Consider the following 25,524-nt stretch of genomic DNA (forward strand, 5'->3'; position numbering starts at 1 on the left):
GAGCCCTGGGAAACCAGCTGGACACGCAGCCTTTTTTTCTTTGCTTGTCTTGTGCAACCCACACGGCCGAATGCTCGAGGCGCCCTGTTCCCAGCCCGCCGCCGCCGCCGCCGCCGTCAAGAGTCGGCCTTTCGGCTGCGATGGTGATCGGGTGTTAGAGACGGAATGAAGGGAGATGTGCGGCGAAAGGGCGCCAGATCATGTCCTGTCGCACCAAACGCATGCGGCATGGTTGCCACGGCCAGAGCCCACCGTCCTCATAGAGTGCGACCCACGTGAGTGCGACGCCCGCGAGACTAGACCGCAGCGCACCTGGAGACGCTTCGGGCATACTTGATTCGTTCCGTGCGTGTTAATATGCAGCGAGCAACGGAATTGCGGGGATGTTGTGCCTGTCGAGGCGCCGCCCAAAGGACCAAGGGTGAGCAAGGATTGCCGCTCTCGCCTGCACTTGACCTTGCCTTGTGCTGCTGCAGGCGTTTATATGCGAATGCTCACCCCTCGAAGCAACTGCGAGATGCCGTTTTGCGATTTCTCCAGGTTTTCTGCCGGCAGGCTTCGTCAATAACCATGCCTTCTTATCCCCTCCAGCTCACCTGCTTGGGCGTCATCATTGGCACTCCGCTTCTGGCCTCGATTTTTGTTATTCTGAGAATATACACGCGCCGGAAGCTGAATCTGCGCCTGAGTTGGGGTAAGCTGCTTTGCCTTGCCCTTTTGACATGCGACACAAGGACTGACTGGGTGTTGCATAGATGACTGGCTTATCATACTTCCTCTGCTATTGTCAATAGCCCTCATAGGACCTTCATACAGACGTACGTATAGCTACATTCAATTCCATTTACGGCTTGCTAACCAAACACAGATGTCAAAATGTGGCATGTTGGTGTCCATATCTGGCAAGTTCCCCCAGATGAGATTGAACCAAACTATGACCAGTACTACGCTGTATGTATGGCGCCGATGCGATGTGATTGTATACTGACAGCGTCTAGGTTGTCATGGCCTTTAACCTACTGAACATTCCCATCTTGCCACTGGTCAAAGCATCAATCATCCTTCTCCTTCTTCGCGCTGGTTCCGTCATCCAATGGCTGAGGCGAGCACTCTACGCCATTCTTATCTTCACTGTCGGAAGCGCTTTGATTCCATGGTGCCTCTACATCTTCATCTGCCCACCCCTTACCGGCAACACATGGAAGCCGCGAACCTTTGGTGGTCTGCACTGCATGGGCCGCCACAAGATGGGCGAGATGTTGATCTGGGTTACTTGCGCCAACCTCCTCACTGACGTTCTGATCCTCCCCATTCCGTTTATCATTGTCCGAAGGATGATGAGTGCCCGTCTACGCTCCCGTCTTGTTGTGCTAGCAGTTTTTACCTGCAGTCTTGCGTAAGTCGAGTCTTTGTCATGGCCAAGACGAACCAACTAACCCTGTGTATAGGGTCACTGCTATTGGCGCCGCGAAGATCTACCTCTCATACCGCGACCGCCTGTACACGCTCTTCAAGCCTGACTGGACCTACCCAATCGACTACTGTATCAACCACATTGAAAACAATGTTGCCATCATCGTCGCCAACATCCCCATCCTACGTGGTCTCGTCACACGATGGATCTTCAACTTCCGCACCAAAGCCACACCCATGGACCCCGAGGCCCGCACCGACAACAACTGGCAGCAATGGGACCTATCCAGCTCCTCTGCCGGCGACAGCCGCTACACACGGCGCAACTCGAAGAAGAGCGTCAAAGTGCGCATGTTCAACAAGATCCTCCCTTGCATCCAAGACGACTTCTCCAGCAGCCTCGCCACACGCACCTCAACCTCTGGCGATGCCACCACCAACAAAGCCGGCGCAAGCGCCCACATCACCGAATGCAAGAAACCTCGTCTCCCTAGCAAAATCGTCACAAACAACCCCCCAAAACGCACCTACTTTTCCCGCCCCTCCCGCCGCAACAGCCAAGACCGCTACGCCGCGTCTTCGCACTGCGAAAAGGGCGACGCCAACGTCCTCGAGTCCGTCCGCAGCGTCGGCAGCAGCCTCGAATCCGCGCCCACCCTCGTCGACAGCAAGTACGGCAGAGGCAGCATGGGCTGCAAGAGCTTGGAACTCGACTCGCCGCCTGTCAGCCCTACGACTGTAGTACCTGGGAGGCGGTACTCTGCTGCTACCCTTCTGCATAGCCCCATTACGCCGCTTTCACCGGTTAGGCTGCGCGGGATAGGGGATGCGGGTGAGTATGATGAGTATGATGATGATGAGGGGATTTATCCGCATCACCCGAGGACGAGGAGTTGGGGGGAGGAGACGCGAAGGTTATGAGATTATGATATGCCTCGTTCTGTTTTTTTTTTCTGTTTTCTTTTGTTTACATTTTGAGGGAGATAAGGGAAAGTATGTGGAGTTTGCAATGATACCATGTGACTATTTTCATGCACAAAAGGGTTTTTGGGACTTTGAACTTTTTAGTCTACGGTCGCTTTTTTTTTCGCGAGCTGGGGCGGAGGTGCGCACATGCCTAGCTAAGGGAGAGTTGGGGGGGTTGTTATACCACACAATCACGACATCGAGTGTTGAACACCGGGGCAGAGAAAAAAGAAGAAGAAGAAGAAGAAGAAGTATTATGCAGTGCATAGCCTAACCTCTTTTTCATCCTTTCACTTCTTTGTTCATCGTTCTAGCAAGCATAGTATATATCAATATCTACATTTTGAGAAAAATAAAACAATTCAACATCGACATCTACCCACTTTTCTCCTTCTTCTTCTTCTTCTTCTTCTTCTTCTTCTTCTTCTTCTTCTTCCTCCTCCTCCTCCTCCTCCTTCAATCATATCTTCTTCGTCCTACAACAAACCCATCTCGCCCATCGGACAACCCCCTCCCCCTCTTCGATCCCCCGAAACCCGCGATCCCACTCACCACCACCAAAGGCATCCCCACATATCCACGTAATCCCCCTGAAACACGCCCGTCCCACATCCCGTCACACCGGGTTCCTTCCTTCCCGCCCGCCCCGTGTTTTCACATCTTTTTCTTTTTCTTTTGCTTGCACAGAGCTTTCCCTGTCCTTGCCGCCGCTGCCCCCCCCTTTGATGTCAGTATATGAGTGACGGATACGGGATACGAGCCAAGAGGGTATGAGGGGGGGGGGAAGGATACCGAGCCGGTGAGTTTACAAGGGGGTGGTCGTTGGGTGGTCCGCGGGAGGAGGTGGGAACGAAGGTGGGTACCTATGGGAGAATATGGGATGGTTTGCGAGAGTCGGAGCGGAATGGTTGCGCGCGTATATTTCTACTTACTTGCTTGTGAAGGGGAGAGAAGGGGGGATTGGTTGGAGGTTGAGTAAGTTGGTGGATGAGGAAGGGATGGTTAGGTGTGATGTCACTATGATGGATACACTCTGGACTTTACGATACTTGGTAGTCTTCTTGGTGGATACATCGTGCTTGCAGTGGAGAAACCAGAGTTTCACTTGTAAGAATCTGATATTATCTTGAATTTCCTTTTTCTCATAAACTTTGTGCAAACTTGATCAAAGTGTCTTTTTACACCCTCTGTCCGAGCAGTACGTGTGCGCGACTTTTTGTTTAAAATGAGGGGATGACGTAGAAGGGGGGGTATATGTGCTTGCTGTTAAGAAGAAAAGGTTAAGATTACAAAGTAGATCCTACGCGTTACTAGGGGTCCCATTATGGTAATTTTATATTTCGTAAACGAGGGAAACGTAGATTTCCTTGTATTGAAAGGCCGGCGTATAGAATGGGCGGATGGGACGAGACGACAAGCTTTCTTACTCGCCTCTTTACTTACATACTCTTCTCCTGCGACACATGTGTTGGTTGGTGGTTGTGGTCATGACAAAGTTGGAGTCGGAGATTAGATCGTGCGATTAGATTCGGAGATGAAAAATACTTGGAGTCTTGGAGGTTCTGGAACTTGGAGCTTATGGATCGGGTGGTGGGTACACATGTGGAAGTGGGGACGTTGAGGACTCATCGACGTTGCGCGTTTGTGGAAATGGGATATTGGACGATCAGGCTGCTCGTGCTTCAGATGTTCGTATCGGTTCGGTCTTACTTTTCTTTCTTTTATCTTTTTTTCTGGGTCCGACCGTTGCACTAATACAAGTGTGAGACTTGCACTGCCTGTCTTGGACTTACAGTTGTTACTGTTTTGATGCTAGGGTCGGCCTAAAAAATACCAAGAGCGCAGTGTAGACTGCGATTACTAGCATGTTGCCTGCTGACGTGCTCAGACCAGACTGTTTCTACTTGCTGTGTCCAAGAAGAGAACAAGTCCTAGGCTACTTTCCCACTAGTAGACATGGCGGTTTGAGAGAAAAGAGAATTGAGTAGGCAAGCGTGTCGCAGTGGGATGTGTACGTAGTAAGTACAATGCAAGGTATACTCGGGCGTCAAAGGGCCGACCAGAGCTCGTGTTCTATATTGGGACGTGGAGAACTATACAGGATACTCGCACCAGGTACCGTGTCGCGAGCTAGGCATTGGGGCTTTGGCACAGTTTCAGGATTTCTCAACATTGCCGATGGTGTTGTTCCTTGGTGGTTCGGTTTCGGTAGTAGGTGAGGCCAGGTTTCGGTGGATTTATGTAACAAAGTTGCGGCGCCTATTCGCTCTTTCTTGTTTCGTTGATGGCTGTCAGACGTCAACCTAGACTGTTGGGCCAGCAGGCGCAGGCGGAACGGTCTGCCAACCTTGTCCGGACATGCGTCGATGTGAAGTCCTTGCATCGTCGCCGTCGTCGTCGCCGTTGGTGTTGTCGGTGTCGGTCGGAGTATCCTCGCTGGTACGTACCTACTAGTATGCCGGCAGCGGCCATCCGGTTGCGACGAGTAAGTATCACAAATGTAACAAAAGTGCCCCGGCAAGGCAGTCAGTTAGCAAATACGAAGACCAATCTAACACGGGTGTGTACGTATACGCGGCGCCTAGTACAAGTCACACAAGTGTGTCCAGACGTAGTGTGATGATGAGCTGAGCACAAGAGGTGTCGTCGCGTGGGTCGGGAGAAGCGACAAAGTAGGCAGTTCGTGTGCATAGCGAAGGTCCAATTTCCCCCTTCCCTTTGCGCCCTTGTTCCAGTCGACATCCTACTGTCCCAACACCCGCCACACGCACACATGCACACAAGTACGCTGCGCACCTGCATAATTGCGCGGGATAATGCGCTCCCACACGTCCAGTGGCAAAAAGAAAAATACTCGCACATCATCAGCCATGTGCGCGTGTGCCTCTCGTTCTTCTCCACATTGTTTCTCCGTTGCCACGTTGGGCGACGATTAATATATTCGAGGCTGCACTACCCCTGCTCCACGGCTCATATGGATAATTTAACAACCCACCCATTCAAGGCCCCGCGCATTCGTATCGGGCGAGCAAAAAGGCAGTCTTTTCTTTTTTTGCGAGGCTAACGGCAAAGGCGCAGCCCGCCAAGTCTAAATCCTCTGCGCTTACTTGTCAATTTGCCTAAATGAAGTCAATTTTGTGGTGTAGAGCTACAACAATCACCGCGCTATGTCCCTTAGCGCTCGCCTGAGTGCTTTTGCCGTGTGTACTAATGGGTTTTGCTTACTTTTGTACTTACCTAAAATCCGGGGAACATCTTCTTTTGCGGAAATGGTTGCGGCTTCAGTAGTCATTAGAGTTCAGCGACGGTAACGAGGCTAAATCGCAATAAAGTGATTTGCATCCTGTTGATCCGGCATGGAGTATTGGCTGACGGCCAGCTGCTCAGGGTGTATTGGAATGCCTGGATCGTTGTATCCACCGGACCAACCAGCTGGCGTCCCAGCAAGCCACTTCACCGTTTACCACAGATGCTGCCCCACTAGTTCTCGTCCGATATGACTCCAGGATCTGCATACAAGGCATATATTCATGCTTACACTCAGAGGCATGACTGAACATGGAGTGGTTTGAGTGGTCAAGAACAAAGTGATCATCATTCTCACGAGAGTACAGAACGCTCCAAAGGCTGAATGTGGTCCATAAACCGGCACCCACTAAATGAAAAAGCTTTCCAAACACCAATATGCAGATCAATCGTAATAGCGTACATGTCATCTTTTTTACACACACCCTTTCCATTGGTGGCCAGATGATACTAGACTGAGGAAAAAAAACCGGGGAAAGCCACTTATGCACCAGCACATCACCGGCGACTCCGAGTCCTGAGCGAGTGCGGTCTGGACACGGAGGGCAGGCGTGTTAATGCGGGTATTTTATCAAGTAGGGTATCCATGCATGAAATGGGCTTGCCTTTCTTTGTCATCTGACGATGCCATCAGTCTCGGCTTCGAGAGTGCAAAGAGGGCAAGCGAAATGAAGAGTGACGGATCGTGAGCGGGCCGCAGGAACGTGACGCGCAGGGAACATCACCGATGCTATACCGATATTAGGGTTAGCATCGTGGCGGCAACGAAAGCCATAGTATGAGGCAGGCTAGGGCTGAGACTGTAGGCTGCGGAAGTCGACTCGCCCGAAGCAAGCCTTTTGTCGTCGTTGCGCACACAGTTGCTCTTGGCCGTAATCTCGGCTGGGCACACGACACGCTTGAAATTGGCACTGTGCAATGTTAGTACTGGATGCATGGTGTAGCCGGAAGTGAAGTCAAATACCTAGGAAACGACGCATCCTGGAGCCAATCAAAGCGCCACTGGCATCCCGCTCTCAGCGGCTCGGGTAGGTTTGCACAGTCGTTGCTTGAACTGACGCCCTCCATCCTCTGGCCAAAGACGGACTGGTCGACGCCATACTGCTTGGCGCATCCGTCGACCGATGTTGTGTTGCCACCAGGTACCTGGGAAAGACTCAGCTCTGCACTGCACTGCACTATCGAGCAGGGTTCCAAAAAGGTGACTTACTGCAAGGGTGAAGCGGTTTGTTGTTGTAATGTCGTACGCCGTGTTTGAGGCCTGGATAATCATGCTCTTTCCAATCAGTGGGTCACTGGTGAAATCTAGCTGGTAGCATGCGCAACACCAAGCGTCCTCGATGCCGCCGCGCGTGAGGGCGGGCATGATGTAGACACCGGCAAAGCCATAGGACATTGTGTCGTTGATAGCCCATGGCTGCTGGTCGGCACACTGGAAGGCATCACCACCGTTACAGCCAGTGCCAGCGGCAGGGTTGGTGGGCTTGTTGTCTGCTGTGCACGACTCTACCGGGCTGCTGAAATCGGCCTTGCCATTCCACCCGCACGATGGTTTACAGCAGTCCCAGTACCGCGTAGTCACGGCTTCGCCCGAGTAGTTGAGATTGGCGGCATGAGAAAGAAGGGCAAAGAGGTGGAGGGAGATGAGAGTGTTTCGGACATGTCGCGCCATGTTTGTGGGCGTATGGTTGTGGATATATGGAAGAGGTAGATGTAGATGAGTGGTCGAGGTGATGATGATGATGATGATGATGATGATGATGATGTTGAAACTAACAGGTCAGTGGCATGGTTCTTGGGCTCGAGAATGCGCCGCGTTGGTGGCCGGGCGTGTGTATGTATTTGAAGGATGTAAGTAGCAGCGACAAAGAGGGGTCCTGTTTTAGTCTGGCCGCAAGGAGAAATTAAGCTGCTTTCGATATCCCAGGCCGAGAAGACGAACTATCCTGCTGTGCACCTGGCAGGGATCGGCGGAGCTTGGATACTGAAACGGGACCCGGGGCAATGGCATTTGAGAGGCCCAGCAAGCCGTTGCCACTGCGTGCACCACGTTGTCTCTCATCCCATGCCATGCACATGCACACGCACACGCGACGGGCTGCCATTTGTTGCATCGCCACCTTCTTAATCATCCTGCCCCTGGTCGGCTGCCTCGTGGTATTGGGATTACTCTAGTATTAGCATTCTTGTTCCCCACACTTCCCACCGATGATATATCGCCTCCCCGCAATTCGGCAATCGCGGACTCGATTCCCATGCACTCAATTCACTCTTGCTGGTACTGCCACGGCTACTCTAAATTGCCATGCCCTCCAATGACGAAGCCGGACAATACCTAGAGTATGCTACGCTGCCATTGCCACATGCCAGACCACACCACACTACACGGCTGCCATTGCCGAATCAACGCCTAATCCTCTGGTCAGACGTCTCACGTTCCGCCCTCGCTCGGGGGCCCCATTGTCGGTTACACTCGCCCCGCTACTCTAAACGTATTGCTCCGTCCGCCGGCAAGCGTTCACACCGCCGCCTACAAACACGAACCATGAAGACTGCCAGATGCCCGTAAGCCCCACGACAAAGTGGCGCGTGCCCTTCCTCCAAGGCACTCATGGACCCTGTGCACGTCCATCCACGCGTCTAGCCCTCTGCCATGTCTGTGTCCGTCTGTGCCGCGTCACTCCCGACCGAGCGACTACTGAAAAATATGTCCGATTGGCCGAACAGCCAATATCGCCTTCAGACCAACACCAGCCCAAGCAACAAAATTGCCAAGGGGCTTTTATCCTCAGCAATAGGCATCGGAGTCTGCGTTGGGTTGGCCTGGTCGGATGGATAATTTCAACTTCACAACGAGGGGTTACATGCTATAGCACCCTCTGGTATATGTCCAGGACCAAGGCCCATCACGACAATGTTCCAGTCCAGCCAAACCAAACGAATGCAACAACACGCATGCGTAGGAGCACACCAATCCCTGCGACTAGGTAGTAACACACAAATACTGCATGCAAGACTTCATGTCGAGCTTTCCCGGTATGCGTGCATACATCACACTCTACCCGGCACTTGCTTCGACTGCCCAATGGCCTCTACGCAGCCATCCTTGCAGTTGTCGTACTCGCCTTGAAACTATGTTTCTGAAACCGCTGTCATTGAATCAGACTCATATGCGCCCAGGAATACAAGAAATGGACAATGCTCACCTACAGGCCAGGGATGGTGCTGATAATATCCAAACTATCAACCTAGCAGAATCGTCTCCGAAAGCCTGGACCTGTTAGCCACATATTGGCATCATCCAAGTAGTGGCCCACGCTCTTCTCTACTGACTATGCATACCACATGTTTTGTCTTTGCTTGGCCCAATATTCTTGGTCGTCTCACCAATGTGTTGACTTTGAATCTATTATTGGAAGTAAGGCACGTTCTCGAGTTGAGTATGCCTATGCAGGGCTCGTCTTGAGCCTCAAGACATGAATACGGTTGACTATTGACTATGCTACAGAGGAAGAGCCTTGTACATCCGATTGAACTGTACACCAAGTTCTGATCAAATATAGGGGATGAAAATCTATGTCAACATGTGCTGCTTATCGTTTAAAGACGTGGAATCATCTTGACATAGAAAGCAACAAGTCCATATGGAAACGATGCACACTCGACACCACGAATTCATCAGATCGCCCTGCATATTATCATATTACAAATGCCACTTAGGATTCCTTTTGACTCCAGCTTCTCCCTTCCAAGTTCTCTCTATCTCTACTTTCCCTCTTTGTCATCGCATTCAAGCTGGCTTTCTTCCTGCCGCATACGATGCAAACATGTACGGCACTCCAGCTGCCATACCAGCGCCTGCTCCACCAAGCATCGCCCCACCAGCGGGCATCTTTATTCTTCCTCTCCGTGCAGCAATCAAAGCAGCAACTGCACCTCCGCTCGCGGAACCCAGCGTGACCCAGTCCGTCTGTACTTCGCCATTGTTTTCCAAGATCCTCCACGATCTATCTTTCCATTCAATCTCCTCGAGTTCTCTCATGCGGCCCCACGTCATAACCACACCCGCTGCTGTTCCCAACACAAGTCCACGACCTGCTGTCTTCAGTGTACGCGTGAGTATGACGTTGTAATCAATTGCCGTCTTTTTGTAGCGCGCTGCAATGACAGAAGCTGGGAAGCGCGCAAGCGAGAAAAAGGAAAAGGACATGACCGAAGCCCGTATAACGTGAAGGTACAAGATACTGCGCGCATACGGTTGATCCTCGGCATAGATCGGATGTGGGAAGAGAGAAGTCATGTTGGTTTATCCGTGTCTATTACTGATTCCTTGGGTTGAGGCCTGCTGGCGTAGCTTTGCGTATGGTTGAGCTTTTTGTTTTCCAACTTCAGACCGGATGTTCCCAGTTCTTCAATGAGGTATACTCATAAAATCTGAGTAATTGCAAAGGAATATTTTGATACTGCGATTGGTGCATTAACATAAGAAGTGGGACAGTCGACCTTTTGCTATAAAATTCTGCAGTGAGCTTCACGGTTTTACAGCGCAATCTGAACTTGAAGTCAGTGATAACAAACCCCGCCAGCGGAAGTCTTCGGCCGTACGTCCGATGTGCTTTTGCAACTCGCAAAGATATTTCGCCCGACGTTATTGGGCTATCATCCTTCCAGATGATATCGACCAATGGCGCGCGATGGGATTTCATGTACTCGCATCCCGTGGGCTGCGCGTTCTTCAGGCGCCCCGGGCGAGATTTGATCAGATTCCCGGTCCGGATCCCTTATCGGCCGCATGCCCATGTGGATGGGCGCGGTGTATGCTCTTGCACTTTCATCTGCAACATGATTCCACATTTGTCGCCGTTGAAGAACAAATCCCTACACACTTGCCTAGTGCGGTAAGAGGTGCTGGCCAGGCCTGTGGGCAACGGGTTCCAACGACGACAACACGAAGGATCGAGTGATCGCCATGATCTTCAACACTACAAGCAATACCAAGGGTAACCCCCAGGGGATCCTATAGATTTTCGATACTCGGTAATGACCATACATTCATACATATGACATCTACAAAGGGTTACACATAAGATCTGTCCAACAACTGTGTATAAGCCAAGCAGCAACAGACGACGTGTGCCAGGATGGCCACGTAACATCGTCCGTGGCAAACAAAAAACAAGGCCTTTATGAGCGTTGCAAGGACTAAGCCTGGGGGTTGTAAAGTGCGAGATTTCTTGAAAACACGCTGCGTCTGGTGTTGCAAAGCCTCATGACGTCACCCATCTACCACCACATAAATGCACTAGATCCAGTAGACGGCATAGACTCCACCGACACTCCTGTCTACTAAGTCTGCAACAGCCAAAACTCTATTGTTACCACAAAGCATCCCAAGCCTAGAAACCGAAAACGCAAATTACTACCCAGTCAAAACGCGATCCAGATAAACAATATGCCCATCGGACAAAATGAAAGTGGTGTTACCTCTGGTGTGAAGTTTGTAACCTCTACCGTTGGAAACACTGTTGGGGGTGTCACAAACACTTTGGGTGGCGTAGTTGGTGCCCTAGGGAGAGGCGTTGGTGAGACGGTAAGTAGTATATTCACAACTGCATGCATATACGCCACAATACTGATTTTGAATCTTCCAACGCAGGTTGAGGGCGCCACAGGCAGTGCTGGCCGGCCCGTCGCCAGGGGCCTCGCAGATGTAGCTACGAGCATTGAAAAGGGCGCAAACGATGTCGCAGGAGGTGTGAAACGTGCTGGCGAAGGAAAATAGATTGAGCGGGCTTGAACAATGCGGGGGAAGCGAAGGCTGGAAAATGGACCCAGCAAGTGGACCATGACACCAGATTGATTCTCTTTTTTTGGTTGGCATAAATTGAGACTAATGTTCGATACCCCAAACAGCTCATAGTGTGTCTATTGGTACGGCGCAGTCATCGCGCGTTTAACCTAGAGGTGTTGGTGTGACACCGGCGTGAGATGCTAACGTGCCAATATACTAACCGCAGTCAGTTCCATGAATACTCAGTACACTCAACGCAAAAGTCTCCTCGGGACTGTTTCTATGCACCATGGCTTGCTATGCTGCCGTTTGAAGCCTCTGCAAAGCTTACTTGAGACGTTGCGGTAATGCGATTCAGGTGGTCTCTATAATGTGAAAATGACTTCGCGCATCTACTGTGATCAACAGACGATTACATGGTATCGGCATGACCCTGAGTACTTCTCACTACTCATGAGAGAAATAACCGAACGGCACTGAACGACATTTTTTACCGCCTGGCGGGGTGCGGAAAGCTAGTAGTAGAATACGAGGCCCTGCAGTGACTACCAAGTGAAGCATTAGCTGGCGCGTCACTAGAGCACTCCATGGCCCAACCCAGGGTCCATCAAGAGCTTTCAGCCGAGGCTGAAAACCTTCACAATAAGGGATTGCTATTTTAGTTGAACATTTTCACAGTTGTTGGAGCGTGCCATGTACGTTTGCATGTTTGTAGAAGGGAGGAGGGGCAAATGGTCAGACACTCGTCTGCTGCTGTTATCTATCCAAAACCTCAGTGACACTGATTGCCGCAAAGATTGCAGTGGGACCGGATACCAACGTTGGATTGTCTAAGTGGGTGTAGTCGCTTAGTGCTGCGTGTGTTGAGGGGATAAAGCTCTCTCCTACTAGTATGTAAGAAGGAAACACTGTATGACGTCAAGTTTACCATCTGGCGTGCGCGTCCACCAGTCATTGTCAGCAACGGTAATGTTTGCGTAGCCAGCCACTCCTTGTGTAAGTATTTGAAAAAATACATAGTAATATGTGGTTTTTTTGTGGTATCATCATTCAAAAATTTGACTAATACCAACTCAACACTTCAAGGGGACGTTCTAGGGTTAAGACATCCAAGTAGTAGGCTTGTTCGTCGCCTTCTGCAAGCAGCGGCCCATCGATATGCAAGCCAATATACTACACAGCAGCGTCCCCCACTTCCCCAGCCCGTCTCAAGCGTTCCCAAGTAACGGCACGACGAGTGAGAGGCTGGAGACCAGTCCCGTATGATCAACGCCAGCCACATCCACTGCACAAGCGTTGCGCTAGTCAGCGTAAGCGTCATACTCGATTGGGCACAAATCTTTCACCTCGCCTGGGTATCCGAGGCCCTCGAGACCAATCTGAATAGCCCGGATCATTGTGAATCTTTTCCTTCCAATAGTTGAACTGAGCGAGCTAATACGTCTGCATTTTCACACTGCCTCCCCTGCAAGTTGGCTGGCATGGCGACGAAACAACCTTAGTGGGGGTTGGAGAAATAACAACGTCATACCAGATGCGACTGCAAGGACGCCGGATTGCACGCATAACTGCCCCGAGCAAAGATGCGAGTGGTAGAATCATCTGCAAGAAAGTTCGGTTCACCATCTGACCCAAGCAATTGTCAACCGCGGAGTGCACTCAGCCCTTTTGTAGCTCAAGCTTGACAAACGGCTGTTGACGGCATCTAGTAAGGCTGTCAAGGATTGACTGAGGGGCCGGGTGAATGCAAGCCCTCTCTTCAGCCATCTTTTTCCTGCATCGGAAGCGTCGACACTAGCAGACGCGTAGAATCGAGCAATGGCCGCTGGTCTAATGCGGAGACAGTTGATCATGTCATACCGGATCAGACATGGTCGATGAGGTGCATCTGGATTTGACCAGAACATCTATATAACTGCTTTGTCTTGCTGTATCCCTTTGTCTTTCAAATCATCTCATACCTTCGTTCTCACAGTAACTGATACCTCGTTCAATCAGTCTACCCTCCTATCGTTACTTCACTCTCGCTATCAATCGCAGTGTTGATACTAGCAGTAGTATCTTGACTTATTTCTTTTTGAAAATGAAGTCTTTTATCATTGCTGGCCTTGTGGCTGCGGCCACTGCCCTTCCCCAGGCCTCTTCTGGTTCCGAGTGTGCGGCCTCGGTTGATGGAACATTCACCATTACCACCGTCAAGGCTCCCGAGGCGGAGAAGAAGCGTGCCCTTGCCCGCCGCCAGTTTGATGGTACCCTCAAGATGACTCTCAAGGATGGTGTATTGAAGGACCAGTCTGGTCGTGATGGATACATTGCTTCCAACTACCAGTACGTCTACATGGATACCCTACTCACTACTCCTTGACATCAACTAAAAACATCCACAGATTCCAGTTCGACGGCCCAGTCCAAGCCGACGCCCTCGACGTCGACGGTTTTGGCCTCTGTAGCAACAACTCCCTGTCGCTCAAGGGCTCCACGCTCTTCTACCAGTGCCTGTCCGGCGACTTCTACAACCTCTACAGCCAATCCATCGGTGAACAGTGCCTCCCCATCAACATCATGGCCGTCATGGTCAGCGACAGCGACAGCGACAGCAACACCAAAGACCCCGAAGTTACCCAAATCTCCGACGGCCAGCCCCAAGCCTCTGAGCCAGCAGTAACCCAAATCTCCGACGGCCAACCCCAAGCTTCCGCCCCAGGCTCTGCTCCTCCACCACTACCCCCAGTCACTCAGATCTCCGATGGCCAACCTCAGGCTTCCGCTCCAGGCTCCGCTCCCCCACCACCACCCCCCGTCACCCAAATCTCTGACGGTCAACCTCAAGCTTCTTCCCCAGCTCCTGAGCCTCCGGCCCCCATCGTCACCCCAGAGCCAGAGCCCGAACCAGAGACCACTCCTCCCGCCGTGACCCAGATCTCCGACGGCCAGCCCCAAATCACTGCTCCCCCCAGCAACCACAGCGCCACACACACTATCCCTCCTCTCCCCGATTTCACCGGTGCTGCGGCTACGTCGTCGGTCGCTGGCCTGGGTGCGCTTTTTGGTGGTGTTTTTGCCATGTTTTTGGCCCTGTAAAGGGAACATGAGAATACGAGATGAGGATAACGAAGATATGTGGGGTGGTTAATGGCTTTATGAAGCGTAAAGGGGAAGAAAGATGCATGGTTTCAGGGGAGGGTTTTTTTATTTGGTTATGTAACGACACTCCTTTATGAGATTATGTGTTTATGATCGTGGAGGTAAATGATTATGAGAAGGGAGATTTAATTGGCAAGAGAGAAAAAGAGTGTAGATAGTAATGAAGTGAAATGGAAATGAGTAAAAGATTTTTTTTCCAAATAAAAAAAGAATTAGTTCAACTTTGATATCCTTCTGTCCATCTGATATATTTGATCCTTGCTCTGTTTCTACTCCTATCCAGACTCAAAAATTTACGATAGAACTTTCAAAAATCCCACTGTCAGCATTCCCCCCTCTCCCCTTCCATCGCTAGCCTACAAACCGAATGCCAACTCACACTCCATCTCCAGCCCCCCAGCCTATCTGGTTGCTGTACAAGCGTAGCTAAGGCGTTGAATCAAAAACGCTATCCCTCATCTCCTTTCTTTCGTGACATGGGGGGTGGAGGTAAGCGAATTACAAACGCCAGATATACGGGATTGTAATGAGAGAGTTACAGTGCAGTGATAGTAAGCCAGTGGTCTGTTGGATATTGAATATGAAGACTAGTTACATATAGACATTTGTCTCGAACCCCAATACCAACGAAATAAAGCTTCGAGTAGCCCAGAATAAAAAGCGCTGTTTGGATGGTGGATGTATGTATCAATGTGCTTGATTCGATATAAGATAAATGAATATATTTTCTCATCTTTCCTGCCAAGCGGCGAGCATTCGAATACCCCCAGGTTTATATCTCCGGACGTGAGCGTAGTGTTTCAGACTCTGAAATACTCATGTTTGCGTTTGGCACAAGCCTTCTTTTACTCAACTGCGTATACGTGTGATACATGACTCTAATCGATTTTTCATGTGTTTAGCTTAAATTCCTGCTTACAACGGCGCAGTCAAAGTTACTGCTTGGGAGCAGACTGTTTCTTGATATTTTTTGACACGGACCTAAGTGCTAATCTCAGTCAATGCAGATAGAGCTTGAGGAATGGATTGGTTAGTGAAAGGTGAATAAGTTGGAAATAGTTCCATCTTATCTTTTGTGTCATTAGCACAGTACAGGGGCAATGCACGTGTATAAGTCCCAATACATGTGATCAGAATCTAGATTGCATTTCCACTCTCTGGAACTATTCACAAATACGTAGGTAATACAACCCAGATCGGGTACACTTGGACTACATGGAAAGAAGATATTTAGAGGACGGACAGATCGCCAAACTTCTCCTGCAGGATTGTTAGTATTCATGTATCGACGAGGGTAATTGCTCCAAAAACGTGCCTTGTAGCCAGGAACGGCCCAGCGACCCTTGGAGACGAGCTGCTCGGTGCGCTTGTCAATCTCGGGCTGGGCAGCGGCAACCTCGTCCTGCGATATTCGTCAGCACACACATAGTCCACCCCACTCATCCATAGCTGAGTCCACATACAACAGTAAGGTCAGAGAATGGCCTGGCCTCCTCGATGTTCTTGAGGGTCTTTTGGAGATCGCTCAACTCCTTGTCGACGACGGACTTGGTCTGCTCTGCGCTCTGGACGGCCTGGGCCTCGAAAGCCTCAATGGCCTTGATCTGCCTTCCTACGTCGTACGTCTGGGGCTTGAATGCGTTGAACTGCTTCTCAATGTCGTCGACGACGGCCTGGTTCTTGAGGACACTGCGGTAATAGGCGAAGTCAACGGACTGCGACTGCTCCGAGAGGACGGCAATCTTGCGGCGCGCATCGTCGTTGCGCTTCTTGAAGGCTTGGAGGGAGGCGGCGGTTTGACCCTTGAGACCAAGCTGCGTAGCGAGCTTGGTCCAGTCGAGCTTGAGGGCAGCGCTGCGCTGTGGGAGGGGGACAAGTTAGTTTTCTTGATATTCACTTCGGGGCTGCCATTGCGGGCGGGGCTTCGCTGGCGGCGCAGCAATTGGGCTGGGAACAGCTTCGACGGTGTTCTGGGAGGGGATATGACGTACTCCGACGGCCATTGTGATGGATTTAGACGGGAATGCGGTGGTTTCTGTTTCGTGAGGGTGCAAGTCCAAGTTCTTCGCGAGAGCTCGGAACAGAGCTGCCAAGAAACCGGCGCCCGGACCACCGCTCACTTCCGCCCTCTATGGTGGCCATCTTCCCCAAGTTTACTTCTCCCATCCACACCCGACGCCACCCTGCTGCACTTTCTACTCATAGTCTCCGCCTAAGTCTATATTACAATCATGTGGATTATTGATTGGTGAGTGGCTATGCTGTCACTTCATCTACCCCTGCTGACCTTGCGCCAGGTGTAAGTTTACCATTTGTCTCTCCCGTTACGGATGAAGCCCGACGAAAGCCATACCTGCATATGCAGCATCAACGGCGAAGATACAGCGCCAGGAATATACAAGGAGCCTGTTTTCTTCGCCCTTTTCCCCTGAGAACCTCCAAAGTTGTCCACAACATGGCTACGTCGGCCTTGTCACATGCGCATCGATTACCCCCCGCATACGACACATACGCCTCTCCATACGCAATTCGCTCGCCGAGGACCCGAATCAACAGAAGCTGACATGGCACGATAGTTTGGGATGTTCTGTCCTCGCTTGGACTTATGAACAAGGTAGGCATGAGCGCTGTGGACACAACCATCCGACTGAGGCTAACATATGTACAGCATGCCAAGCTCCTCTTCCTCGGACTGTACGCATTTCCGCACACATTCGAATCCAGACGCCCATAGCTAACTATGATGCAGTGACAATGCTGGAAAGACCACGTATGGCAATCGAACCGGGCGCGCGCGATTCGACTAACGCATCTAGGCTGCTGCATATGCTCAAGAACGACAGGGTTGCTGTTCTGTACGTGAATCACGGTCCTTCCCTCGCCGCTAGCTAATATTCCTCTAGCCAGCCAACCTTGCACCCCACCTCCGAGGAGCTCTCGATAGGAAACGTCAAGTTCACAACCTTTGACCTTGGAGGCCACGCGCAAGCCCGACGATTGTGGCGGGATTACTGTACGCTTACCAGATTTCACAATCCTTGCACGCCGTATTGACTCGTCTTTAGTCCCCGAAGTCTCCGGCATCGTCTTCCTCGTCGATGCCAAGGACCATGAGCGTCTTACCGAGTCGAAAGCCGAGCTCGATGCTCTCCTCGCCATGGAAGAGCTTAAGAACACTCCTTTCGTCATTCTTGGTAACAAGATTGATCACCCCGACGCCGTCTCCGAGGACCAGCTCCGCTCTGTGCTCGGTCTATATCAGACAACCGGCAAGGGCAAGGTGCCTCTCGAGGGTATCCGACCTGTTGAAGTCTTCATGTGCAGTGTCGTCATGAGGCAGGGATACGGCGAGGGCATCCGATGGTTGAGCCAATATGTCTAGGCACACTAATACGACAAGAATGAGGTTGCCAGAGGATGGAGGAGAAGAGTGTACGAGGCATGTGGCATATTTGCCCTTGCCATGGGGGTTGACTGAATACGGACATGAAAGCATGATGGTCACACGCGTGTTAGATTTAATCTTCCGGGCGTTGGCGTTAGCTCTTGAAATAATATTACATTTTACATACCACTTTCCGCGGCATACTTGAATGCCTCGATGCTGCATCGTCAATCTGCTCAGGCTGGCGCTCATTGAAATATAGGAAAAGAAATGCGCTTGTGCAAGCGCCCAAAACGCCACCCAATGCTCATGTTTACCAGTCCGCCAAGCCCTATCCAATTGTCCCCTTCGTCCTCCTCGTCCTTGTCCTTATCCTCCACCCGATTTAGTCGTCATACTCTGCATCCCTCACTCCACAAAAATCACTTCCAAAGCAATTATCCACCGCGTACCACATTCGCCAGTACAAACTCGCCCCATTTGCATCAAAGCTACCATCCTCTTTCCTCGGCACCTGATCTCCAATGATGCCCTGACCAGACCCAAACACCCACCCAATCATCGGCAGCGAGCCCACCGTCTGCTGCCAGCGTGGTTTCGCCGGCAAAAACGCCTTTTCCTGCGGCAGAAAGATGGCAGGCTTGACATTTGCGCCTTTAAGACGCAGTGTCGCGCGTTGAGAGCGGGGATTCAGGGCAGTAGTTATACTGCGTGCGGGAATGGTATTTGGATCGAGGACTTGGTGCTCTTCTTTTCGCTCGGGTTCCACGGGCATGTCGTCGAGGTGCGAGGGGAAGGAGCCGGCTGTGCTGCGCATGAAGGCCGGGATGTCGTTTGGACCGCGGTATCCGTTTGGTGCTAGTAATGCTGCGGGCTGCGAGGCGGTTGCTGTGGCGGACGAGGCGGTGGCAGAGGACTGCGATGTGCTGATGCCGCGGGGGCCAATGGTGCCTGAGGAGATGGTGTTTGGAGAGGTGGCTTGCGAAAAGTTTCCTGGTTCTGCGCGGATGGGGCGGTCGCCGCCTTGAGGGCCGGTTCCTCTATACATTTCGGCATACACAGTGTAGCCCTGGATGTTCTTGGGGCTGTAGTGGCATGCACGCTCTGCTGCTTCGGCACTGTCGAACGTGACTTTGATCCAGTGGTCGCCGCCGACAAATTCGTTTATTTTTCTCAGCGATGCCTTGTTTAGCGATCGGTAATGTGACGCCCGTTGCGAAGTAAACGTGTATCCGAACTTTGGGTTGTAGGGCTCGCGGTCGTATTCTTCGTAGATGAGGCCGTTAGAGACCTTTTCGTAGTGCGATATCGCTGCCCATTGTGCATCGCTGCCGTAACCGTAGAGTATTACTTCCTTTGGTTCTTGTATGAAGGCCGAGTTTGTCGATGGACCGGCGGCAAAGGAATTGTTAAGTCCATTGCTTACGTCTATCAAGTTGGGTACTGAGCCGGATGGGGGAAGCGCGGCAATGGGACGCGATGATATTGAGCGCCTTTTGTCCTCTTCTGCCTTGTACCGACCAAATATGTCATCGATTGCGCGTTGGTTGAGTAGTTTTGCTTCGTCGGCCGCTTGGTTGGCGCCCAAGGGTGTCTTTGCCCGTGAAGTTCCGCGTTTCCGTGCTTTTCCAAAGGGACCTTTTTCTTCAGGGAGACGTCGTTGATTTTGGTCTGAGCTGTTGAGGTCTGGTGTCAGCCGCGTGCGCTTTATTACAGCATCTTCCCGTTCCAGGTCTTCCATAATGCGAACATGGCGAGGAAAAGTAGACTGATATGTCTAAGGCTCTTCGATGACGCGCTCGCCAGTATCAAATGATTCACACTGAACAAAGACTGTGAAAGAAAGACTTACTCCGCAAACTCATACGCCCAGGGCAGCTTCCTCCCTGTCGAATCAAACGCGCGTTCCGAATCTGGTACAGCGTGGACCTGCATTTTTTCCGACTCTTTTCCCTAAATCGTCTACTTCTCTTCCGATCGGGAGCGCTGCGAGGGCGCGTATCGTGGCTATGCTGTTGGACGTCTTTTGTTTATGCGACAGGAAGAACAGCGGAAACACGATCCACGCTAGCCAGGAACAACGCCGCGGCAAAGCCACAGCAGTGCACGCACCAGGTGAGGCGCACCACCTATAGTCTTGATCGCAGCGGACCTTTCCCGATCCATCCATTACATGCAGGCCGATATACTGGTGCCTACTGGTGACGCGGCGCATACAAAAAGACCAATGGATCTCACGCCCATCATTGTACGCGGCAAGAAACGCAAACACTTACCCGCAGCATTTATCCAGGCATCCTCCGCACCCACTACTACTACGACTACTTCTCAACCAAAACGGCCCCGGAAACAAAAAACAAAAAGCAAAGCTAAAGTCGCAACGCCCGCCATGCCAACGCTCGAAGGCCTTCCCGTCGAATTGCTGGAAATGATATTCCTGGACAGTATGAACATTGCTCTCCCCCAATGCTCTCCTTCCCTAGGCAAAAAACTATCCTCACGCGCAATCACCATGGAATTCACCATGCGCTCTTTCTGCCACACAGTCGATCATCGCACCATCTATAGGGACCGGAAAGTCACCAGCGACCCAGCACTGCAATCAGACCTTCTATCCTGCCGCTTCTTCACCTATGAGTTCTTCCTAGCCTACGTGCGGCGCGCGCACGAGGCCATGGTCAAGTTGCGCGGGAAAGCGTGGGCAGCCACTGGCGTTACTATACCCGATGTATCGTATTTTGACGGGCTGTGGCCGTACATGTTTACCAAGATCCCGTATTTGGGGTTTGCACGCAGTTTCAATATTCCTGAGAAACTGCTGCATGGGCCATGGACAGAGGACAAGGCGTCGTTACTGTATGTGCTAGTGAGTTTGAACGGTGAGATTGATTGGGAGGGTAGTATGGCTGGTGAGGTGGCAAAAGTGGGTATTCGAGAAGCTATTAGAGAGGGCAACGAGCATGCAGTTGCGGCTTTGGCGGTTCTCTTGGGTGTGCCAAAGGGTATTACCACGGAAATGTTGCAGTATGCGGTTATAGACTGCGATTGCGACTTGAATACTCTTCGGCACCTGTTGTTCAATGCGCAGATCCTTGCAACAGAGGCATCAGGTACCCTCGACTTCTACAATCCCGCTCTTTGGGCATGGGCAGACATCAACGGTCACAAGGGGGAAGTGCTCAAAGACATGCTCAAGAAAGCAGAAGCGTTCGATTTGGAATTTTACTTCGAGGACAACGCCGACTGGAGGAAAATTGTAGCGTTTCCATATAGTGGAAGCAAGTTTGACGCAAGAACAGGATTCCATCCTGTGGTGAGAGAGCTATTGATGAATCTCTACCGCAACTATGGGAGAAAGATCACACGGAGGAGAGGTGGAACACCTGAGCAAAGGATGATTGAGGGAAATGTGATTGATGGATGAGCTAATTACTGTTCGTCTAGCTAACTGATGAATATGAATGACCGATCCAAGGTCAATCTTGCACCTACCTTTATAATTTACTATTGACACACATACATAGCAAATACATCCCGTGATAGGAAATTTCCCAGTTCTACAGTGAATATGTCACGTTGCTCCATACTAGTTGATATGGGACCGTTGACAGTGTCTGTAGATACTATTCCGCGAATGGGATCAAAGCCTGGCATTTGATAAATCTGCAAGCTTGTTAGCTATTTGTTCCAAGCCAAAGCTATGTCAAGCAAAAGCGTATTTGAATTCTTCCTCAGTGATCTTGGTGATAAAGTAGTAATCATGGTAATCATCTACTATCTATTGCATGTTGTAATCATTGGAAGGGGGGCGCGTGATGATGCAAGTAAAGCTGGACTGACCTTGGGTGAGTTACTGATGGCTTCAGAGTAAGTGAGCAGACGTGTTATGCTACATCACAATGCAAGATTAAGTCGTAGACCCATGAGCTATGAGTGGGAATGTGCCTAAAATCTTTTCACAGTTAGCAAAGGTCTTGCGCAGAGTATCGACATGATAAACTGGGTGTGTGAAGCAAACTCAGAATATGTAAGAAATTGAATATCATAAACCCGCCACCGTTAAGAGACCCCGGCGAGGGTCTCCGACGACGGGCTCAATCGCAAATTATGTCATCCTTGGAGGGTGAGGAAAATTGCGGAGGATGGAGACGTACCAGTGGAGCTATAGAGCTAATCTGCAGCTGCAGTCAGTTTGCAGAGGAATGAGTAAATGTGCCCGTAGCCGGCGAGACGCATCAACCCTCATCCGTCAGAAGCACTCTGTATATGCGCATAACACAGGCGCAGCGAGTGCATCGCAGAAGACTGCAGTTGGGCGTTGATGTTGCTGGTGTTGGTGAGGCCAAGATGTAAAGAAATAAGTCGCGGTCGCGGTTGCGTTTTTCTGCTAGCGCCAAGCCGGGCTTCGCTTGTGCACGGCCCCGGCACCGCACTTGGATTTTCGATCGCATTGTCTCTACATTCCGAACAGAACACCACCAACGACCTAATTTCCGACCAGTACGCCTCTCGACGCTGCACCATACTCGCTTCATTGTCTAACATTCATTCGCAGCACAACCGACGAAATGGGTGACGCCGAAATCACAACGAGTGCCTGGAGGCTGGTCGAGGTCGGCCGTGTGGTCCTCTTCAACGAGGGCCAGTACGAGGGTCGCCTGGCTGCCATTGTCGAGATCATTGACCACAAGCGTGTACGGAAACCTGCGGACTCGGTTGCTATTCAGCCGCTCACAGAAGCATAGGTTCTCGTCGATGGTCCTTCCGAGAAGGCCCCCGTTCCCCGCCAGGAGATCGCCCTTGCCAAACTCTCCCTCACACCTATCGTCATCCCCAAGCTTCCCCGCGCCAGCGGTGTTGGTCACGTCGCAAAGAAGTGGGAAGAGCACAAGGTCCAGCAAAAGTTCGACGAGAGCGCATGGGCAAAGAAGCGTGCGGCCATGCAGAAAAGGCGGGGACTGAACGACTTTGAGCGCTTCAAGGTCATGAAGATGAGGAAGCAGGTACGTTGCGTCTAGCGTTGCCCCCTGTGACTGGTCGTAATTTGGATTGTGTCCCGGGGAATTGGCGTAGTCTGGAAATATCCTAGCTAACAGACACACAGGCCCGCTTCGAGGTCCAGAAGACCTTTGCCAAGATCCGCGCCAGCGCAAAGGCATAGGTATTCTAGATGATGTCGGGAGACAGGCGTTGTGGAGGTCGCTGCATGCAGGTGACGGAGAGGCATGATGTGCATTTTTCATGAGCATTCCGAAGGCGACCCTCAAAGGCATTCAAAAATTCAAGACCTGGTTTCGGGTGAATAAGTCCAATGTTTGGCATGGTGCAATTCGGTATGGGAAACGTTTACTCGGCTCTCGCATGCATTCTACATGTAGCAAGAGAGTCCAATCCACAATTTCATGAACACACACAACAAAAGACTGCAACTAGAATTGCCAATTTGATACCCTCTTTGAACTGGCTTGTTTCTGTGAAAGTGTGACTGTGCGAGGATGATGTGATTGCTGCAGTAGCCATAGCAGTAGCAGCAGTTGTAGTAGTCAATCGTCATATGCGAACTTTTGGGGGAGGAGCTGTCCGCGCTAAACCGCCCACAAATCATTTTTGGGGGAAGCTGCGACCACCACCCGGCGGACCTCGATATTGCAGCACCAGTACCATCACCACGTCTCGTCACCTACACACGAAAAAAATGGCCAACCCACGCATTGAAGAGATCCCCGACGAGCCCGAGAAGAAGAACGCTCAGATCGAGGAGGATGAGTCCAGCGACGAGTCCGAGGCTGAGGAGGGCGAGGTCAACGTGCCTGCGGGCTCCTCCGTCGCTGTCCACTCTCGCAACGAGAAGAAGGCTCGCAAGGCCATTGCCAAGCTCGGTCTGAAGCACATCGAAGGCATCACCCGCGTCACCCTGCGCCGACCGAAGAACGTGAGTGTCCGCTAGCCGATTGGTGTTGATAGTGGAAGCCCGCAGTCAAACAACAGAGATGCGGGCAGGGCCGCTCTGATAGAATTGGAGCTAACAACTAGCCAGATCCTCTTCGTCATCAACCAGCCTGACGTCTACAAGTCTCCCTCGAGCAACACCTGGATGTTAGTCCACTGCCCCTCAATTGCCATCCCGCCTACTGACCCCGCACCAGCATCTTCGGTGAGGCCAAGATTGAGGACTTGAACTCCCAGGCTCAGGCTTCCGCCGCTCAGCAGCTCGCTCAAGCCGAGGCTCAGTCCCACGACCACGCTGGCCATGACCACGACCACGATCACGACCACGACCACGGCAAGGGCAAGGCTGTTGAAGACAAGAAGGAGGAGGAAGAGGAGGAGGATGACGACGAGGAGATCGACGACTCTGGCCTCGAGGGCAAGGACATCGAGCTTGTCATGCAGCAAGCCAGCGTCTCCCGAAAGAAGGCCGTCAAGGCTCTCAAGGAGAATGATAACGACATCGTAAACTCCATCATGGCGTTGAGCATATAGACTGCCTTAGTCTAGGCGTCTAGGTGCGAGAGATGGATGATGACTTCCAAGGCATTGCAGAGTCGAAAGACTGCCTACCCACTCATATAAAAGAATCAATCAACACGAATCTTTACGGGTCAATCTGTCTTCTTATTTTGCATCAACAAGAGGAATAGAAATAGTTGAGCTGACAATTTTAGATATCTGGAAGTGCGAGGAAAGTAACTCACTTGAGCCATGCTCTGATTCTGAGACAAGTGTGAGCGCGAATGAAGATGATGGACATCACTGCTTCTTCACGAAATAAGGCGGCCCAGCAATGCTTCAGCTGAAGAGGATGCAAATCCTTGTTTTAGGCTTGGGTAGCATAGGGTATCCAGATCCTTTGTTGGACAGGGGCGGAGGTGTGGCCAACCATCATTCATGACCAATGTGCGCTTTGAGCGTTTTGACATCGTTGTCAAGCTTGCAGTCTCTCAGCTGTAGACGACTACGTGACCAAACATTCCCATTCTAGTATCTTTGGAATCCCTTCCTGGAAACGTCTCCTTCCGAACCTAGCACTGGCTGACCATGTCATGGGCCTGTCGATGAGGTGAGCCATAAGAAGCATATCCTCTAGTAGGCGATCATTGAAAGCTTGGTACCATATATCCAATCAACTTCTGGGTATGACCCAGACAAGGCTGTTGGTATTGCATCATCCCGTTGTATTTTGTGGGCGTACTGACTCGCCAGTGTGGAGGCTCTTTCTCACGTTAGACTGCTGACGCACCCACTTTCAGCCTCGTAGACATTTCCCCTTGGCAAGGATGACATTGGTTTGTGTCGCGATCGCAACTATGGCTAGTGAACCGTTAGATCGTACAGTTTCGTTTTGAGCAGAGAAAATTTCCCGTCATGGAGCGTATTACTATGTCTTGCTGGTCAGCGCATTCACGAGACTTCAGAAACATATTGCATGGTCATGTGAGCAGCTTCGAAATGACGGGCGATTGATGGGGAGCAGTAGTGAAGTTGGGGTTGGAGTCGCTGAGCCACACGCTAGAGTACT

The 25,524-nt window shown here is 51.2% G+C and overlaps 10 protein-coding genes across 10 annotated transcripts; 6 read left to right on the forward strand and 4 right to left on the reverse strand.

The window, feature by feature from the left end:
• Positions 1-378: 378 nt before the first annotated feature.
• COCSADRAFT_117484 (uncharacterized protein) lies at positions 379-2,758 on the forward strand. Its single transcript, XM_007701933.1, has 5 exons — positions 379-694; positions 756-818; positions 869-951; positions 999-1,396; positions 1,449-2,758. Exons 1-5 carry the CDS (start codon positions 571-573, stop codon positions 2,332-2,334), a joined length of 1,554 nt encoding a protein of 517 aa, XP_007700123.1. The 5' UTR covers positions 379-570; the 3' UTR covers positions 2,335-2,758.
• Positions 2,759-5,948: 3,190 nt separating this feature from the next.
• On the reverse strand, positions 5,949-7,417 carry COCSADRAFT_36862 (glycoside hydrolase family 45 protein). Its single transcript, XM_007701620.1, has 3 exons — positions 6,896-7,417; positions 6,650-6,831; positions 5,949-6,596 (listed from the first exon to the last, which is right to left on the reverse strand). Exons 1-3 carry the CDS (start codon positions 7,355-7,357, stop codon positions 6,416-6,418), a joined length of 825 nt encoding a protein of 274 aa, XP_007699810.1. The 5' UTR covers positions 7,358-7,417; the 3' UTR covers positions 5,949-6,415.
• A 1,753-nt stretch (positions 7,418-9,170) lies between these two features.
• Positions 9,171-10,214, reverse strand: COCSADRAFT_36864 (uncharacterized protein). Its single transcript, XM_007701621.1, has one exon. The coding sequence runs from the start codon at positions 9,983-9,985 to the stop codon at positions 9,476-9,478; it is 510 nt and encodes a 169-aa protein (XP_007699811.1). The 5' UTR covers positions 9,986-10,214; the 3' UTR covers positions 9,171-9,475.
• Positions 10,215-11,023: 809 nt separating this feature from the next.
• Positions 11,024-11,723, forward strand: COCSADRAFT_142626 (uncharacterized protein). The gene is made up of 2 exons (XM_007701934.1): positions 11,024-11,275; positions 11,342-11,723. The coding sequence occupies exons 1-2, from the start codon at positions 11,138-11,140 to the stop codon at positions 11,465-11,467; spliced, it is 264 nt and encodes an 87-aa protein (XP_007700124.1). The 5' UTR covers positions 11,024-11,137; the 3' UTR covers positions 11,468-11,723.
• Positions 11,724-13,355: 1,632 nt separating this feature from the next.
• On the forward strand, positions 13,356-14,838 carry COCSADRAFT_199686 (uncharacterized protein). The gene is made up of 2 exons (XM_007701935.1): positions 13,356-13,804; positions 13,864-14,838. The coding sequence occupies exons 1-2, from the start codon at positions 13,560-13,562 to the stop codon at positions 14,555-14,557; spliced, it is 939 nt and encodes a 312-aa protein (XP_007700125.1). The 5' UTR covers positions 13,356-13,559; the 3' UTR covers positions 14,558-14,838.
• An 856-nt stretch (positions 14,839-15,694) lies between these two features.
• Positions 15,695-16,670, reverse strand: COCSADRAFT_36867 (uncharacterized protein). The gene is made up of 4 exons (XM_007701622.1): positions 16,612-16,670; positions 16,084-16,479; positions 15,936-16,022; positions 15,695-15,880 (listed from the first exon to the last, which is right to left on the reverse strand). Exons 1-4 carry the CDS (start codon positions 16,621-16,623, stop codon positions 15,851-15,853), a joined length of 525 nt encoding a protein of 174 aa, XP_007699812.1. The 5' UTR covers positions 16,624-16,670; the 3' UTR covers positions 15,695-15,850.
• A 555-nt stretch (positions 16,671-17,225) lies between these two features.
• Positions 17,226-18,002, forward strand: COCSADRAFT_160520 (uncharacterized protein; the record flags this gene model as incomplete). The annotated part of the gene is made up of 6 exons (XM_007701936.1): positions 17,226-17,234; positions 17,289-17,314; positions 17,370-17,390; positions 17,437-17,475; positions 17,524-17,633; positions 17,686-18,002. The coding sequence occupies 6 exons, from the start codon at positions 17,226-17,228 to the stop codon at positions 18,000-18,002; spliced, it is 522 nt and encodes a 173-aa protein (XP_007700126.1).
• Positions 18,003-18,390: 388 nt separating this feature from the next.
• COCSADRAFT_90062 (uncharacterized protein) lies at positions 18,391-19,940 on the reverse strand (the record flags this gene model as incomplete). The annotated part of the gene is made up of 2 exons (XM_007701937.1): positions 18,391-19,681; positions 19,858-19,940. The coding sequence occupies 2 exons, from the start codon at positions 19,938-19,940 to the stop codon at positions 18,391-18,393; spliced, it is 1,374 nt and encodes a 457-aa protein (XP_007700127.1).
• A 252-nt stretch (positions 19,941-20,192) lies between these two features.
• On the forward strand, positions 20,193-23,469 carry COCSADRAFT_181417 (uncharacterized protein). Its single transcript, XM_007701938.1, has 5 exons — positions 20,193-21,414; positions 22,477-22,505; positions 22,561-22,699; positions 22,751-23,008; positions 23,110-23,469. Exons 1-5 carry the CDS (start codon positions 20,233-20,235, stop codon positions 23,164-23,166), a joined length of 1,665 nt encoding a protein of 554 aa, XP_007700128.1. The 5' UTR covers positions 20,193-20,232; the 3' UTR covers positions 23,167-23,469.
• Positions 23,470-23,700: 231 nt separating this feature from the next.
• On the forward strand, positions 23,701-24,488 carry COCSADRAFT_90082 (uncharacterized protein; the record flags this gene model as incomplete). Its single annotated transcript, XM_007701939.1, has 3 exons — positions 23,701-23,937; positions 24,043-24,101; positions 24,152-24,488. 3 exons carry the CDS (start codon positions 23,701-23,703, stop codon positions 24,486-24,488), a joined length of 633 nt encoding a protein of 210 aa, XP_007700129.1.
• Between the last annotated feature and the right edge of the window lie 1,036 nt (positions 24,489-25,524).

The sequence above is a fragment of the Bipolaris sorokiniana genome (assembly GCF_000338995.1).
Source record: "Bipolaris sorokiniana ND90Pr unplaced genomic scaffold COCSAscaffold_7, whole genome shotgun sequence".
NCBI classification, from domain to species: Eukaryota; Fungi; Ascomycota; class Dothideomycetes; order Pleosporales; family Pleosporaceae; genus Bipolaris; species Bipolaris sorokiniana.

Coding starts and splice junctions, on each gene's coding strand:
- COCSADRAFT_36864 (XM_007701621.1), bottom strand. CDS start 9,985: ATGACTTCTCTCTTCCCACATCCGATCTATGCCGAGGATCAACCGTAT.
- COCSADRAFT_181417 (XM_007701938.1), top strand. CDS start 20,233: ATGGATCTCACGCCCATCATTGTACGCGGCAAGAAACGCAAACACTTA. Junction 22,506..22,560: donor AACGACCTAATTTCCGACCA/GTACGCCTCTCG, acceptor ATTCATTCGCAG/CACAACCGACGAAATGGGTG. Junction 23,009..23,109: donor TCATGAAGATGAGGAAGCAG/GTACGTTGCGTC, acceptor ACAGACACACAG/GCCCGCTTCGAGGTCCAGAA.
- COCSADRAFT_199686 (XM_007701935.1), top strand. CDS start 13,560: ATGAAGTCTTTTATCATTGCTGGCCTTGTGGCTGCGGCCACTGCCCTT. Junction 13,805..13,863: donor TACATTGCTTCCAACTACCA/GTACGTCTACAT, acceptor AAACATCCACAG/ATTCCAGTTCGACGGCCCAG.
- COCSADRAFT_117484 (XM_007701933.1), top strand. CDS start 571: ATGCCTTCTTATCCCCTCCAGCTCACCTGCTTGGGCGTCATCATTGGC. Junction 695..755: donor GAATCTGCGCCTGAGTTGGG/GTAAGCTGCTTT, acceptor GGTGTTGCATAG/ATGACTGGCTTATCATACTT. Junction 952..998: donor ACTATGACCAGTACTACGCT/GTATGTATGGCG, acceptor GACAGCGTCTAG/GTTGTCATGGCCTTTAACCT.
- COCSADRAFT_142626 (XM_007701934.1), top strand. CDS start 11,138: ATGCCCATCGGACAAAATGAAAGTGGTGTTACCTCTGGTGTGAAGTTT. Junction 11,276..11,341: donor GGAGAGGCGTTGGTGAGACG/GTAAGTAGTATA, acceptor CTTCCAACGCAG/GTTGAGGGCGCCACAGGCAG.
- COCSADRAFT_36862 (XM_007701620.1), bottom strand. CDS start 7,357: ATGGCGCGACATGTCCGAAACACTCTCATCTCCCTCCACCTCTTTGCC. Junction 6,832..6,895: donor CAAACCGCTTCACCCTTGCA/GTAAGTCACCTT, acceptor AGTCTTTCCCAG/GTACCTGGTGGCAACACAAC. Junction 6,597..6,649: donor CAGGATGCGTCGTTTCCTAG/GTATTTGACTTC, acceptor AACATTGCACAG/TGCCAATTTCAAGCGTGTCG.
- COCSADRAFT_36867 (XM_007701622.1), bottom strand. Junction 16,023..16,083: donor CATTCTCTGACCTTACTGTT/GTATGTGGACTC, acceptor CGAATATCGCAG/GACGAGGTTGCCGCTGCCCA. Junction 15,881..15,935: donor GGGCCGTTCCTGGCTACAAG/GCACGTTTTTGG, acceptor ACAATCCTGCAG/GAGAAGTTTGGCGATCTGTC.